This window comes from Corvus moneduloides, chromosome 6 (genome assembly GCF_009650955.1).
Source record: "Corvus moneduloides isolate bCorMon1 chromosome 6, bCorMon1.pri, whole genome shotgun sequence".
NCBI lineage: Eukaryota > Metazoa > Chordata > Aves > Passeriformes > Corvidae > Corvus > Corvus moneduloides.
The window spans coordinates 25,949,147-25,965,154 of NC_045481.1; the positions used below are offsets into that span (position 1 = coordinate 25,949,147).

The 16,008-nt window shown below is 41.7% G+C and overlaps 1 protein-coding gene across 3 annotated transcripts in view; it reads left to right on the forward strand.

Annotated features, from left to right (window-relative positions):
* Positions 1 to 7,779: 7,779 nt before the first annotated feature.
* SNX6 (sorting nexin 6) overlaps positions 7,780 to 16,008 on the forward strand; it is a 29,834-nt gene continuing 21,605 nt past the window's right edge. The window contains exons 1-4 of one of the 3 annotated variants that reach the window (XM_032112179.1): positions 7,780 to 7,837; positions 7,998 to 8,045; positions 13,562 to 13,666; positions 15,391 to 15,501. In XM_032112179.1, the coding sequence (XP_031968070.1) occupies positions 7,832 to 7,837; positions 7,998 to 8,045; positions 13,562 to 13,666; positions 15,391 to 15,501 (270 nt within the window). In that variant the 5' untranslated portion in view covers positions 7,780 to 7,831. Of the gene's footprint in view, positions 7,838 to 7,994; positions 8,046 to 13,561; positions 13,667 to 15,390; positions 15,502 to 16,008 lie in introns of all 3 variants that reach the window. The other 2 variants (XM_032112180.1, XM_032112178.1) reach the window with 2 other exon arrangements.

The window sequence follows — 16,008 nt, forward strand, 5'->3', positions numbered from 1 at the left end:
AAAGAACAAAACAAACTCAAACCACCGGTGCGTTCCTTCCTTCCCTCCAACACACATAATCCAGCTGAGACAAAAAGCATCTGTAACACTGCTCGGCTCTTCTCTGAAGAGCTGATCCTGGAGCTGCTCATTACAAGTATCTCTCTGTCTGACCACATGCAGTACAGGTCAGGGGCTTAAATACCAAACATTTCAGTTCCCCACATTGCAACAGAAGGCTTGTACTCAAATACACAATTACAGTTTTGATTTCTACATACAAATACATAACCTCTCATAGTATTGTATTATTTTTGCCTTGACATCAGGACTATTGCAACTCAATAAAGTGCTAATGGAAACCCTAATGTTATTTCATTAACTTTCATTCCAGATTATAGCCTGTCCTGCACAATATCATAAAGTTGTGCTGTCTAGAGGCTGATGGACAAGTGCTTTTGTTATCGTTAGCCATGCATGCTTTGTGCAGACCTCCCTTGTCATGAAAGCTATCCCAGCTGGATTTGTGCTGAGATGGGCTCTGTGTCTGCCTGATGGCACATCCTGTCCATCAGTGAAAACCACTGCACTACTCTGAAACACCACAGTAGGAGCCGTGCAAATTTTTCCTGGTGTGCTTACTGGATTTTCACAGTAGGGTACTTTACTGTAACATACCTGAAGTGCAGGTTGAAATACTGTGTTAGCAATGCCACAAGAGGTTTCCTGATTGGTTTGAGCCAACCTAAAACTGCACTGCTGCTAAAAAGCACTGTGCTACCCTTAATACTCTCCTTATGTTCTTATTGTACTGCCTCAAGTGAAGCTGGTCCTGCAAGATAAACAGGTAAATTGGATCAGCTGGAGTTCAGTGATGACAATGAGTTTAATCCCATCTGCACTCTTGCTTGTTTTACAACAGCATCTCCAGATCGAGAGAACTGGCCTGTCTGGAAGCATGGGCTGCAGCTCAAGTGCTGGTGGTCACACTGTGGGAATCAGTTACTCAGTGCAGCTATTATGATCGACCTGCACATCTTGGCTGCTTGCAGTGAGCACCATCAGTCGAGTCAAGCTGTTTTAGGAGATGCTAACTCAAAAGCAGACAGCTGGAAGTAAAACTACAGTGAAGCAAAACAGTGAGTGCTTTCTGTGGCTGCACTTTAACCCATGCCTCTTACTGCAACTGGCTGTCCAACACAGTTTAAAATTAACAAGCATCTGCATCCCCACAGCTGTTAAGACAGAAAAAGAGAACAAAGAAGGTGATTAGTGATTGGGCCAATGTCTACATGGCCCAATTTTTTCTTTTCTGACTATCCCTAATGCCTCTGGCTCTGTAGATACTACATAGAAAGGAGCAATACATAGAATTTGGATGCAGCATAGAATTATTTTTTTTTACTGGACCTCTGAGCAAGCAGGAGTTTGAGACCATAAACGAAACATAGGATGTGTCTTAGGGTGGCTACTCCCATGCAGCTGTGCTGTAATATGAATGTCACAACACATCTACCTGGAGATGGAAGCAGCTTTGCTTTTGAGTCAGCTATCATCACACTTGAAGAGCTGTTCCTGGCTATTAAATAATGCCTCCGATGATGGTTGGTTTAATGCTGCTTGATGGAATCTATCAAACTAAGCCTTTTCTCTGGTAAACATGTCAGGAGTAATGTGTTCGGGTTTTTTTCTTGATTTATCTTTGATGATTTTGAATGAGACCACTTTGGTCAGAACAGCTTTAGAATGCTGGTCAGGTAAGGCTCACCTGATAATGTGCAGAAGACAAAGAACACACAGTTAGTGTTTGGCCAGCTTGTGAATGTTGCCTTAAACAGAACATGTTAGTGGTCATAACATCTTCTCACGCTACAAGTGATGCCCTACTACTACTGGCTTTCAGAGGAACCACTGGGAGACATCCAAGGTTTTCAGAGGAGGACTCAGAAGAGTGTCTCTTTCAAGAGTGCAACAGTGAAAAACAAGTGACCAAGAAGCCAGTGAGGAGCAGAATAGGAAAACAGAAGACTGAATCTAAGACCGAGAGTAAGAAGAGACAAAAATGGAATGAGCTGATTACGCAGAGGACCTAAAGGTTTGGGACTGAGGGGAAAGTAGTCATTTTGCAATAAGCTGGAGAGAACAGACAGCTGCCCTCAGGTGAGACCAAAGGAAATTTGGAATGGGGTGGTCCAACAAAGAGAAAGGAAGAGACAGATTGGAAGGAGAATAAGATATTAGGAAGGAAAAATGCTAAATATTAAATAAGAGGTGAAAATAATCAAAAAGAAAAACAAAAAGTATTAGGATAAAAGGAAATAAGATAACAGGGAGCAAAAGACTAATAGTCCCCAACAATTCTGATATATACTGAATTAAGCAGAAAGCATCATTCAGTCTGTTCTGACAAAATAAGCAGCACTGTGCAGTGCTTCCTGATACCCACTATTGTACCAGTGACAAGACATGACAAGAGCTGCTTTGTCTTCCCTGCCTGGTGCTGCCCTGCTGGGGCAGAGCTGGCCTTTGAGGAATGACGTGTATGAGGTCAGTGTTAGCAAATCTGCTTTTTATCCTTCTTGGTCACACTTTCATCAATAAGGCGTTATTTATACTGAGGGGTTTCTTTTTCTATTTTACTATTGCCTAGCTGTGACAAGCAGTACTGTAAATGGTCTTCTGGTATTTTTACCTCAGACTCATCTCAACATCTGACATGAAAAGAATAATAACACTGCTTTGGAGAAGTCTCCCATAGTGCTTTTACCATTGCAGATGATTTACAGAGTTAAGACTACTGTGAGGCTGATATCTCAAAGCATTCTTATTGCCCTCCACAGTGCATGGATTAAACCAGGCAGCTCTAAAATTAAAAACCTGAGAACCAACATGGGAAAAGATTTTCCTTGGTTCCAGCAGTCATGTCACCCAAACGGTTTTTATTTTTCTGTTATAATAATAAATGTTATTACAATAAAGAATTAAAGAATTTTGTGCTAGTATTTAGTACAAGTAAAACCCTTAGTGTGGAGCAAAGGTGAGGCAGGAGATTCTGGCTTTCTCTTAAAAAAAGAGACATATTAAGAATGAGGAATTGGGAAGAATGATCAAAAAGGATTCTCTCAGAATATTCTCTGAAGTACTCCACATTTCAACTGGTTTATAAAGAAGGGACTGGAGTTTAGGAAAAGAGATGAGTTCAATTGCTTTAAATCCAGAGTAGGCAGCTGAAATGCTGATCAGTCTGTGACTTGTTTATAAACATTTCTATGCATCCCTGTGAACCAGGGAGGAGACAACTTCTTTATAGGCTCTTTCCTAGCCAATCCTATAGGAGCTATGGGAGATGCAGTCTCCTTTTGCATCCATTTGTAATGAAGAATTTGTGCAGAGCAGTGATTGCCTACAATCTGTTATAGGAATATGACGATTAATTTAATAACAGTATGCAATCCAAAGAAGAAAAAAAACTGTCAAAAGGTTCAGAGCTCAGAATAAGTGAGTTTTACCTGTGTGTACTGCGTAATATATTCTTCCCCTTATAGCTTCTTGGTGGTAGTTCATGGCACTGGTGAAAAATGAAGCTTTAGACAGTTCAACTTTCTTCATCAGTGTAGCTGTATATGGACATTAAGTCATTCATGGCAGACAAAGACAGTGTCTATACTGCCATGTAAATGAATTTTAAAAAGAAAGAATTTGATTCTTTCCTGGGGAAGAAGTGTGATGAATTGCATTACAATATATCTGCATACGTATAGTCAGCATCTTGCACAAGGAGGCCAGGATTTTTGAAACTGCAGAGCGAGCCTTTTCTGGGTCCCTGCAGTCTGAATAGAAACCCACACATCCTTATTATTTGCATATGTCCCCATTATGCTTTGGAATTCACAGAAGACTATTCCACACTGAGAAACAGATATTTTTTTTTCTTTTCTTATGGAAATTACTGTTCCTCAGAGTGTCTAGAAGTTACTGAGCTGTACTAAGCTATGTTTTTCTTTCTTCTCTATAATGTTATACAATTTTCCCTGTCTGTTCTTTTAATCCTACATATCACATCCACTTTGTGTTTCTAAGGAAATATGATCAGTTTGATAGTCATTTTGTGCTGTAATGTGATCTATCTCCATAACAGGTAAGAAGCCTCTATTGCTAACTGAGCTTTTTAGACAGGTTTTATAGTAAGGTTTTGAAGCCTTTTTCTCATTCAGCCTTAACCTTCTGAGAACATTACACTTAAAACCCCGGTTTTCCACAGAATGTAATTATCTGCTCTGTCACAAAAAAGAAAAAAAGCACCACCATAAAGCTTTAATGATATGGTTCCTTAATGCAGTTTCAGTTAGCATCGGTAAAGAAAATCTTAAGTAAATATGTAAGGGAATGAAGTATTTTCATCTCAAAGACAAAACAAAAGGAGGAATCAATCTGTTACTGAGATACAAGAAAGCTGGTCCTTAGGACCACAGTTTGACTGCAAGGTGCCGTATTTGAGCTTCACATGAACAATACTTGAGGTAGTTTGAAGGAAACTTTGAGTAATTAGGTTTAGAGAGGGAAGTCGAGAAACATCTCAAAAAAGAAAAAAGTGCATGAAAAATAGTTCCTCACACTTAAAAAAAAAAAAAAAAGTTTCAGCTAATGAAATACCAGAACTACAGTTCCTGCCTATATCAAACTCTTGCATCCATTGAATCACTCCATGATGAGTCATCCAGTACCGATAGTACTGTATGACATGATGCCATGGAGTGAGAAGCCTTTAGATCTCCCCAGTGATCCTCTGATAAAAGCCAAATATTTCTTAAATTCTATGGCTTCTGATTTCCCAGGGGTAACACTCTCAGACACAAAGGAAATGTTATTGGTTGGATAAACCTCGGCCGAAAAGAATTCCGAAAAATATGGATATAGCACCATCTACTGACACTATGGGTCTGTGCAGGTGGATGTTTTTTAAAAATCCTAAGACCTACGGGTTACAATAGCGCAGCAGCGTTCCCCTAACTGACAAGGGATCGGTTCCTCTTTCTATTTACAGCTCTGTAAACTCAAGATAATGCTGATCCTTGCCTCAAGGGTTTAGCAGCTGAAAATGAGACTGAGAAAACATGGTATATGAATAGAAAAAAATGAGGAAAAAAGGGAGGGAAAATGGTACCAAAAATGAGTAGCTGAGTGAGTCAAAATGTGTTCTGGAGCAAAAGTAGGATGTTGCTAGCAAAAGGAATAATTTCTCAAGATGTCATTTGAAAGCCCCAAGACTCTCCTTTATTTTGGTTTTGAAGTGCATTCTCCTTTGGGCCATTCATATAGTTTATCAGAGTCAGTGCAACTCACTGTTAAAAGAGTTTCCCCCTCCTTTATCCCATGTAATTTTTCTGCTGGTGAGACAGGCTGACAGGAATAGGGGCCTGCTTGAAGACCAGAGTTGGTGTAGACAACCAGGTGTGTGGAGGAGGGCAGGAATGCAGTCGTACCGAAGCGCTGTCAGATTGCCTCAGTTACAACTTGTAATTTCATTCTTCCTCAGTTATATTTAGTTCATTGACTTGATTTATTATTGCTATGTAGACATAGAAAAGAGTGTGCAAACAGCCAAAATGGAAACTCGTTAGGTGGGGTGAGCTCCATTGTCAAAGAAAACCGATCCTGGAGCTGCAGAGCAGGTTTATTGGGTCTTGACAGAAGAGCAGTGAGAAGAAGTTCGTCTCCTGCCAGAATGCTCTTCTCCCACCTCCTAGCCAGAGTGAAACCATGGCATATACGATCTGTCTCAGCTGCTGAAGCAGAAACAGCCACAACATGCATTACTCTGCCAGCGGGGAGGAGCATGGAGAGAAAAGTAGGGCAAGACATGGACCTGGGATAAGTTGATCAGGGCAGGACAAAAGATTAATACTTTTGCTATCAACTTTTGGTATCAACTTTTAGAACCATAGCACTGCTGCTGTTTTGGAATATCATAGAATCACAGAATCACAGAATGGTCTGGGTTGGAAGGGACCTTAAAGATCACCTAGTTTGAAAGCCCCTGCTGTGGACAAGGACACTTTTCACTAGACCAGGTCCTTCATGAGTCTCTGTGCCATCCAAAACATGACCAGACTGCTCCCAGAATCACACTGGAAAGCTATATAACCTTATATTTTTGTAGATGCAACTGAGATGGTTATCCTGCTAGATTGATTCATACCAGTCAGCTGATCTACTTAGCACTCCCCCATAAGAAAAAATCGTGTCATTATTCCTTGTGAAGCACTTCCTCAATTGTTTGACCTGGATTCTTTGGACCTAATAAAATGTATCAGCAGTAAATAATAAATATTAAAAAAGCAAACTCAATCTGTGACCAATGTTTTTTTCCATAAAAACAGATGTTTGCTGAGTGGAATGGTATATGACACTGAACCCAGACTGTGCACAGAACAGGATGCTAATGCAGGTGAACTCCCAAAAATCAGTTTCCTGTGGGACTTTTCCTTTACCCCTTCAGCATGACAAAGTTGGTGTTTAACCAGAGGTCACATACTCTTTTCTCTGTACCTCATAAAATATTTTTATTTCTCTCGAACTCAGTAGTAAGTCAGTATTTTGGATGATGTTGCACATGTCTGTATCAAAACAGAAACAGGCTGCATACATGAAAATTGTTTAAAGAACAGCTTTTAAAATTATTTACAAAATGCATACTCAAATACCTTTCTCCATACTAAGAACAATTTCCAAGAAACGATTTCCTTTTCTGAATTCCAAAGCACACCTCTAAACAGTAGAGAGTTCAGAAACCATTATCTTCACTTATCTTGAGGCTACACGAACACCATTTCCCAAGGTGCAGTTTCCTGATGAGCTTAATTCCACCTAAATATTTGGCGCTGCTGTGGCAGGCGGTGTTCCTGTCCCACTAGTGCTCGTGTAACTAACTATGGACTTGGCTAGGGAGCCAGCTGGGATGGAAACTACGAATTTGTTGCACGATTAATTTGCAGGTCGGATGGTGCCCTCCTCCGTGTGAGTGCAGGCCCACGGGAGTGCTGATGTCCACACCTGCCCGCATCCCTCGGCAACACCGAGATCGCAGTATGCTGATCATGAAGCCCCACCCTGAGGCTGCTTCTTGGCCGTTCTAGCTCTGATTCACACAAAATTGCAGTCTCGGGCATGGACTCCCCCCACGCTTACATCCGGTTTAGTGTGCGGATGCTGACCTTCTCCACTATCATTAGACAAATCGTCATTTAAAGGCTCCGTTCCTTACTGTGAAATAGGCAGATGTCAATCTTAAATCACGTAACTGCCCATAAATCAAAGCCGTATTATAAGCCTCTTAATTTCTCGCGCTCTCATTGCACAGTTTCACACTCAGGTTTGCACAAACGCGCGAAGCCCATCTCCCGCACGAACGCCGGGAAGCAGCGCAGGACAGCGCGGCGGCCCTGGCCGGCGGACGGAGCGGCGGGGCACGGCGCTGCCCGCCGGGCACACCCCCGGAGGCTCGGCGTGCTGCTCTCGCCGCGTCCCACCGAACAAAGCCGCTCCCCCGCGCACGGGGCACGCCCAGCGCCCTCAACACCCGCTCCCCGGCGCTCGCCAGCCGCAGCCACACGCACAGAACCGCCGCCCTGCCCGGAGCCGGCCCCGCTCCCCTCCCCTCCCTCGCCCGCAGCCGCCGCCGAAGCACCGCCCGGCTCCCTCCCCTCACTTCCCCTCCCTCCCCTCAGCGGCCGCACCCTCGCGGCAGGAGCCGCTCGCCGCTGCTGCCGCCGCCGCCCCGCCCCGTCCCGCCCCGCGCGCCGCAGCCCCGCCCGGCCGCGGCTCCGGCGGGCGCAGAGCGCCGCGAGCAGCCATGATGGTGGGTCCGGGGCGGCCGCGGAGCCGGGCCGGGGCGGGGCGGGGCGGGCGGCGCGGCCGGGCACTCACTAACCTGTGCGCTTTGTCTCCCCTCACCCTCCCTGCCGCCGGCCGTGCCCCTCCGCGCCCCCCGCCCCCGCCGCCGCCTCGCCCCCAAGCAGGAAGGCTCGGACGACGGCCCAGATTTCCTCTCGGAGGAGGACCGAGGTGTAAGTGCTGCGGGGAGGCGTCGGGACCCCGGCGCCTGGGGCTGGGCGTGGGGGGGACAGGGTCGGCCTCTCTTCAGGGGCTTCCGGGCGCTGTTGGCCCGAGCCCGCCGCGTGGGTGCCGGAGGGAGGCGGGTTGCCGGGCGGCGAGCGTCCGGGCTGTCTGTCTGTCCGTCCGTCCGCCCGCCCGCCGGGATGTGCTCCTGGCACAGTCTCCCGCTGATATCGGCGTCTGTGTGCGTGTGCTCTTCATTATTCTGTCACCTAAGTTTCGGAAGGACAGTTCTCTCATGCTGTCGTTGGAATAGCTTGGGAGGGGTTGTGCCCCGGCCCCCTCCCGCTGCACACGCCCGGCGGGGCCGGTCCTGCCCGGGTTGACCAACCCTGGGGAGCACCAGGTTCCATCGCCAGCCGTCATCCAAGGCCTGGGAGATGCAGTCCTGCTCTCCCTTCTCCCTTCAGGCCCGAGGGGCTCTCCCATAGATAACAATGGGACACTTACATTGCAGACACATGCTGCATAACAAACTCTTTATTGGAAAGAAGTTCTGTTGTTGGGACAGGATGCCACAATTATGTTTCTTACTGAGAAAACCTTTTTTTCCGCCCTCCTGTTTCTGCCCTTAGTTTCTCTTCTGACTGCTGTATCCGTATTTCTTTAATTTGCTTGCCTCTCTTAAGCAACAAATCAGCTAATCTAGTATAATTTAGTCAGACTGATTACTCCTGTCACTTAGTATCTTGAGAAAGACCAACTGTGAGCAAGGTAGGTGAGCAGCTTCAGGCTCACTTAGGTTCCCTTGGCTGTTGGTGATTATTGAAGTGACTGTGTACAGTATATTACTAAAAATACAAAAATCTGAGAAACACTGTGATGGTGCATGTTTTATCATGCACACCACAGTCAGGTGTTAAATTTAGTGCATTTTATGTTCCAATTTATGACCAGAAATGTAAAAAGGCATTCTAATATTGTATCAGGCCAATTCTGGCCACTGTAAAGCTTTTGTCTTTATGTATATAGCTACTTTACTAAGAATATTGAATAAAAGAGAGAGGAGGTAGAAATCGTTGTTGTCCTTTGGGTGTCTTCAGAACAAGGACTGCAGAACTTACTAACTGTGGAATTTTAACTACATTGGTATTTTACATAGGTTGTCCCTGGTACTTAGGAACGGCCTTTGATGCGCACAGTTAAGTTGCCTTTACTGAAGGTGCAGGTAGAATATAACAATGCAGATCTCACCTCGTGTGAAACTTGTTTGTTTGGCTGGTTATTAACCCTCTAAGGCTGCAGGTCGTTAAGAGTTCACAAGATAATTTGAAAACCTTAAGAAATCTCTTAGCAGTCTTGTTTGTACTGTTGCGCAATATACCATCTCAGTTGGCCAAGTGTGGTCTTTTTTTTCCTGTCCTGCATGTCCAGTACTGAGGAATTAAACTAGAACAGTGTCCTTATAATTTCCCTAATTTTTTTTAGGGTTTCTTATTTCCAATCACTGGTCACTGTGGGGCTTTAATTTTTTCTCTTCTGTGTAAATCCCTGGGGTTAAAACACGGGTTGTTATCTGCATGATTTTGTTTGTGATATGGGAAATTAATCAGAAGCAACATGGCAGTCTGTTCATGAATGGATTTGCTGTGCTTTAATCTTCAAAACTGTAGTACTTTTTTTTCTTACTAGTAAAAATAAACATCTTTTCATAACGTGATTCCCTAGTTCTGTTTTGTTGTCTTCCTGTCTTTGCAATTAAATAACGAGTAGGTCAAGCCTTTATTTGAAAGCATGGATGGCAACTTCTGGTTGGAGTAATTGAGCTTTTAGTTTTGAAAAGCAATATTCTTGCCTTTGTTGAATTCAGATATTGCTGTGACAACTGTACTTTTAATGCTGCAGGAATTTGTTGGCTACAGTCTTGTTAAGTTTAACCTTAGGGTGATGGGATGAAAGAGGGCTGGAATTTATGCTGATGCCACACTGAAGAGTAATTCTCAAACAATTGTGTTACACCATATGGAGCCTTTTCTGGAGAACTGTAAAACAGAGTGCTGAGAATCATCTTTGAGGAAGTAGCAGTGGGTGGTCTGTAGAAGGAACTTATTATAAATGGTCTGCTTAAAATCAACTTGTGGGAATTGCTTTTCTGAATTTCCCTTAGGAAGACTGGATTGAGTTTGCTTGGTGTAACTTGGGTCCTGTTGAGATTTTTGTGCTCTCTCTAACATAAACAATGCATGCTTTGAAAAGTGGTGTAGTATTGCTCCATTAGTACTGTCTTGTGTATCGTATAGCTATATAATCTTTAGCTGGCTTGGCTGACACTTATTCAGAGGAAATGAGCTATCCTATAGAACAGGTCTGCTGGAAACTTAATGCTGTGAAAACACTTTGAAAGCTTTTGTTATAAAGGTATTCTTCATCCCCTTGCTCTGTGTATTTATCTGCCTGTAAAGAACTGGCTGAAGAAGGGGTCCTTCTACTCTAACATTTTTGGAAGAGCTCAGAGCATGGACATTACTGTTAATGGATGACATTACCTAGGAATGTAATACTTGGTTGTTTCCCTTGTCTCTCTACCAGATTCCACCCATTATCATTTGAAGTTTAATTGATCCTTAAACAAGAGCTTAGATGTTAAATCCTCTCCTTGCATTGTGTTGTCTTTTAGTACTGTAACATCGCTTGGCCTGGGTTTGGCTTCTGGTGTTTTCTAGACCCTTTGAATAGAACAGGGACTTTCTTGGTATAGCATAGAAAATGTAAAGTAACAAAATTAAATCAGTTTTTGTTTTGCGAGTTGTTCAGCATGGATTTAGATTACATATCTAAGCATAAAATTATTACGTGATATTGTATGTATTAGACTTGGAGGGGGCAAGATAAAAAGGGACGGTCCTATCTCTATTTTTTCCGTACTTTAAGGTGCTTTCATTTCAGTTTTCTTTGGTATCAAACTTCTTTTATTTTTTCATTTTCTCCTTCCTTTGTGACTAGAAAACCATCCATTGGTGGCAGTTTTATTTTGGAACTAGTGACGCAGAGTTTGTTTAAGTTTGTGATGTGATGATGTTGTTTGTGAATTCAGTTTCCAGTAATGCAAAGTGAATTGTTGTGTGACACGAATACATTTAAATTCCTTCAACTTTCTGATTGTCTTTGACACTTTTCATAAATGCTGCATTACCATTGCAGATGAAAACCTTCCCTGTTGGCAGTCAGGCTACACAGCATAATTTAACATACGATTAAACTCTTCAAAACTCTTACAAACTTGGTATAAATTAAACAAATAGTCCTGTATAGTTGTATGTCATAGGCAAAGTCATAGGTAGTTCTTAATCCTATCTCAGCACAGATAGGACTTTTGTACCTGAAGTTGTGAATAGTGCATATAGATCAGGCTGCACTGCACTGGATATGCTCTAATGACAAACTTTATCAGCTGTTATACCAAATTTTAGAATTTTACATAGTACCACTTTGAAAAAAAAAATAAAAAGAGGTGGAAAAGTATTTTGGTAGAAATATTTGTGACCTGTGAAAGACTACAAAAATACCATTTAGATAGTCCAGATTATTTGCTGAGATTACTCAGTCTGTTAACATATGCTGGGGGGACCGGAGAAAAACAAACAGTACCCCAGACAGTGTAACCACAAAAACCTTTTTACACGCTGAAAAATGTGGTGTCATGACATAAGGGAGACATTGGTATGTCATTATATTTTTCTTTCCTAAATTAGATGGTAAGCACATTGGAAACTCAGTAGGAGCTTGGAGATTCTGCCTCTGAGAAGTGATCTGCAAGGAGCCATTGCATGATAATATGCCTTTGTGTGAGGCAGTGACCCCCTAAACCTTGGGAAAACAAAACAAAACAAAAGGCAATGCCTGAATCACGTGTGTGAATATGTTACTGTGCAGTCATTTTAATGATTTCCAACTTCACTGTAAGGAAAAGCTATTACTACTTGTGTAAGAGCTATTGAACTGTTATATTTTGCAAGCCTTAGCACAGTATGCTAGAGTGCATGATTTTGGTTTACTTTAATACACTAATTCTAAGATACATGAGTCTGGTTGCTGCTACATAGGCAAGAGTTGTCCGTGCATCGAGGTTAACAGCAAGACTACAGTAGGATCTGACCACTGTGATTTAAGATAAAGGTAATTTATGGAAAACAAGATTTGGCAGTGATGCTTTTGTCCTAGTGCTTTTCCAGTGCCTCACAGCATTACCTTCAAAATCTGCTCATATGTAACCTCTGTACTATGTGTTGTGGATACTTAAAGCATTTTTGTACTTAAGTATGGACTTAAAAATGCAATCCTGAAAAAAATTAATGGAGAAAAAGACCAAATCTCTGTATGGTAAAGCATTTTTTATACTGTAGAATGGGATATTTGTAGAAAAAATGCAGCATCAAAGAAAACACTGTGTCTTAGTAAAAGGTATGCCTTGTGAGCGTGATGTTGAAATATTTTTTGACAATGTGATTGGAAAAGATTTCAGAGTTAGCCTTAGTGCTTGTAAAAACATTCCAAATGTCTGTTGGTCATGATGATGAAATCGTCATGAGACAAATTCCTCCAAATTCCTCTAGAACAAGGGTGCAAGAGCGAGGGGACTTGAATTTCCAGTTGGGGTCTCGATGAGGTTAGTTACACCAAGTACTGTTGAATGAAGCCTTTGGTCCAGTTACTGCCAAATATTGTGGTGCTCAGATAATATTGCAGTTTTGCTATATTTGATCATTGTCTCTTTTTTTTTTTCAATGTGACTTTGGAATTATTTTGTGAAAGAGTTCAGGTTTCTTGTCTTGTAGAAAAAAATATGTGTATTCCTTGCACTTTTGCCATTTCTCATGCTCATTTTGAAGACATCAAAGTCTTTGGTTTGAGTTTTTTGCTTTGAGCTTTTTCAGAAAAGTATTTCCAAGAAGACTTAGTTCTGTGAAGTTTAGGATATTTTTTTATGCTTTTTCATTATATGATGAGAGATGTTGAACAGAAGAATAGTGGAAGACAGTGTGAGTAAATCAGGTCTATAACAGCTCTTGCTTCTTTGAAATATAGAACCACTTTTCTCCTTAAAAGTACCTTTCCAACTGTTAGTATCTTTATAATTACCTTTACAAGTATATTTACTTAGGACAGATTGTCAGTTCAGAGGAGTGGGGAGAATAAAGAGAAAAATCTACCAAACTTGTTGCTATCTGTAAATGTACTCTGTCTTGAGCATCTCAATTACTAGCAGGTTAACAATGTACAGAAATGAAATTAGTGCACTAACATGGAGTAAAGGAGCTTATTATTTGTATGGTCGTTTGTGCAATGAGAAGTACTACTGGATTTCCTTTTTCTGCTGGAAAGAATCTTTTAATGTTGGGGGGTTTTGTGATCTGTCTTCAGCAGTGGAAGATCAGGGTTCATTTCAAAGGAAGAATAATAATGGAAATATAGTTTACTTTTTTTTTTTTTTTTTGATTTTAAGCTAAATATATTTTTCTCTCTTTAGCTTAGAGCAATAAATGTAGATCTCCAGACCGATGCTGCTCTGCAAGTGGATATCTCAGATGCACTCAGTGAGAGGGATAAAGTAAAATTCACGGTCCATACAAAGGTAAAAACCTGGGTTTGTACACGCAACAGTTATTAATTATATACAAAAGAGAGTTTGCTTAAACTGTTTATTGAAACAATGTGTAACACAGTCCAGAGGAAATGAGAAAGTAGAATTATCTCATGTTTAAGAGGCTGTGTAGCTACAGTGCATAAGAAAAAGATGACTAAGAGCTAAAGAACTGTTTAGAAGAAAGTTATGTTCATTTTTTTTTTGTATTGATGTGTTGTCATGTCATTCCCATGCTTATTCATTAGCCTGTTTGCAGGTAGAATCTTTACTAGACATGAATATACTTCAGTATAGTTTTTTAAATTAAATTAGATTTTATTATAGTTTCAGATTCTAAGAACATATGTTGTAATTGTACGTTCAGGGATCATTTTTAATTACTATTGTTTATGGCTTTTTTTTAGATTTGAATGTTTATTGATTGCAGAGTGACAGAATAATTAAAGTTGAATAAAATATCTGGACATCATTAAATCCTTATCTCCTCCCTCACTCTCACCATTAAATTAGAGTGTGTGAGAGCACATTGCTCAGGATTTGTCCATTTGGGTTTTGATTACAGAATCATAGAATCACTTAGGTTGGAAAAGACCTCTAAGATTGAGTCCAGCCATTAATCCAGTGCTGCTGAGTCCACCATTAAACCATGTCCCTAAGTGCCACATCTACACGTGTTTTAAATACCTCCAGGGATGGTCACTCAACCATTGCCCTGGGCAGCCCCTTCTAAAACTTGACAGCCCTTCTGGTGAAGAAATTTTTTTAATATCCAATCTAAATCTCCCCTCGTGCAACTTGAGGCATTTCCTCTTGTCTCGTCACCTGTTACTTGAGAGGGGAGACCAGCCCCCAGCTGGCTACAGCCTCATATCAGATACTTGTAGAGAGTGGTACGGTCACCCCTGATTTTTCTCCAGACTAAACATCACCAGCTCCCTCAGCTGCTCCTCATCAGATTTGTGCTCCAGACCCTTCACCAGCTCTGCTGTACTTCTCTGGACATGCTCCAGCGCCTCTATGTCTTACCTGTTGTGAGGGACCCAGACCTGGACTCGAGGTGCGGCCTCACCAGTGTCCAGTACAGAGGAACTGTGACTTCCCTGGTCCTGGCACACTATTTCTGATACATGTCAGGATGCCATTGGCCTTCTTGGCCGCCTGGGCACATGCTGGATCATGAACAGCTACTGTTGACCAGGTTCTTTTCCAGCTGCTCTGCCCCAAGCCTGTCACACTCTCTGGGGTTGTGACCCAAGTGCAGGACCTGGCTCTTCACCTTGTTGAATCTCCTGCAATTGCCCATGGATCCAGCTGGTCCAGATCCTTCTGCAGATCCTTCCCGCCCTTCAGCAGATCAACACCTCCACCCAACTTCAATCTGCAGATTGACTAAGGGGCACTTGATTGCCTCATCCAGATCATCGATAAAGATACTAAACAGATTAAATTGATAACAGGATTAAATTGATAAAAATATTAGAGATGTCTATGAGAGCAGACACTCCACAACCTCTTTGGGCAAACATGCCAGTTGATTGCTGCGCTAATTAAGATGAGGGTAGTTACTGTGGTATGAATTTTTGGGGACATTTTTGTTGTTCCTTCAAGTTTTTTTCTCATCTATTAATGAAAAACATTGTGGGTTTTTGTTGTGGTTTTCTTCCTCCCTACCTCCTTCCCCCCCATAATTCTACCTCCTTTTACCCTTCCAGAGTTCCTTACCAAATTTCAAACAAAATGAATTTTCTGTTGTCCGGCAACATGAAGAGTTTATTTGGCTTCATGATTCTTTTGTTGAGAATGAGGATTATGCTGGCTATATTGTAAGTACTGATATTTTTGGTTTATATGTGCTGTTTTCTGTGGGCTGTATCAAAACTGCTTGGGACTGCTTTTAAATCCAGTGGAAACAGCAGGTGTTCATTCCGTATAAAATCAGATCAGCTTCTCTAATACTTAATTTTATGCAATTACACAAAATTAATGGTTGAAGCAAGCTTGGAAGAAAGCTACTGTAGCTGTTATACTTTCTTGCCTTTTACTCCTAAGGAATGAGTAGTTTAATTTGTCTCCAAGTGTATTTTTATGCCACCGTGTTAAAAGTGTGGGAGGGAGTTGAACTGTGTGACTTGGTGGTATTGTTTTTGCAAGCTAATGTTTAACTTAGTTACAAGTTTCATGTTGCCTGTGTTTTAGCTGGAATGGCAGAGTGAAGTAACTAGACTTTTTGAGTTCTCATTATAAAGATCAGAATCATTTTTCCATAAATAAGAGGAAAGAAAAAACAGTTTAAATACCATGTGGAACTACAGGGAACCTCAATATGTAGT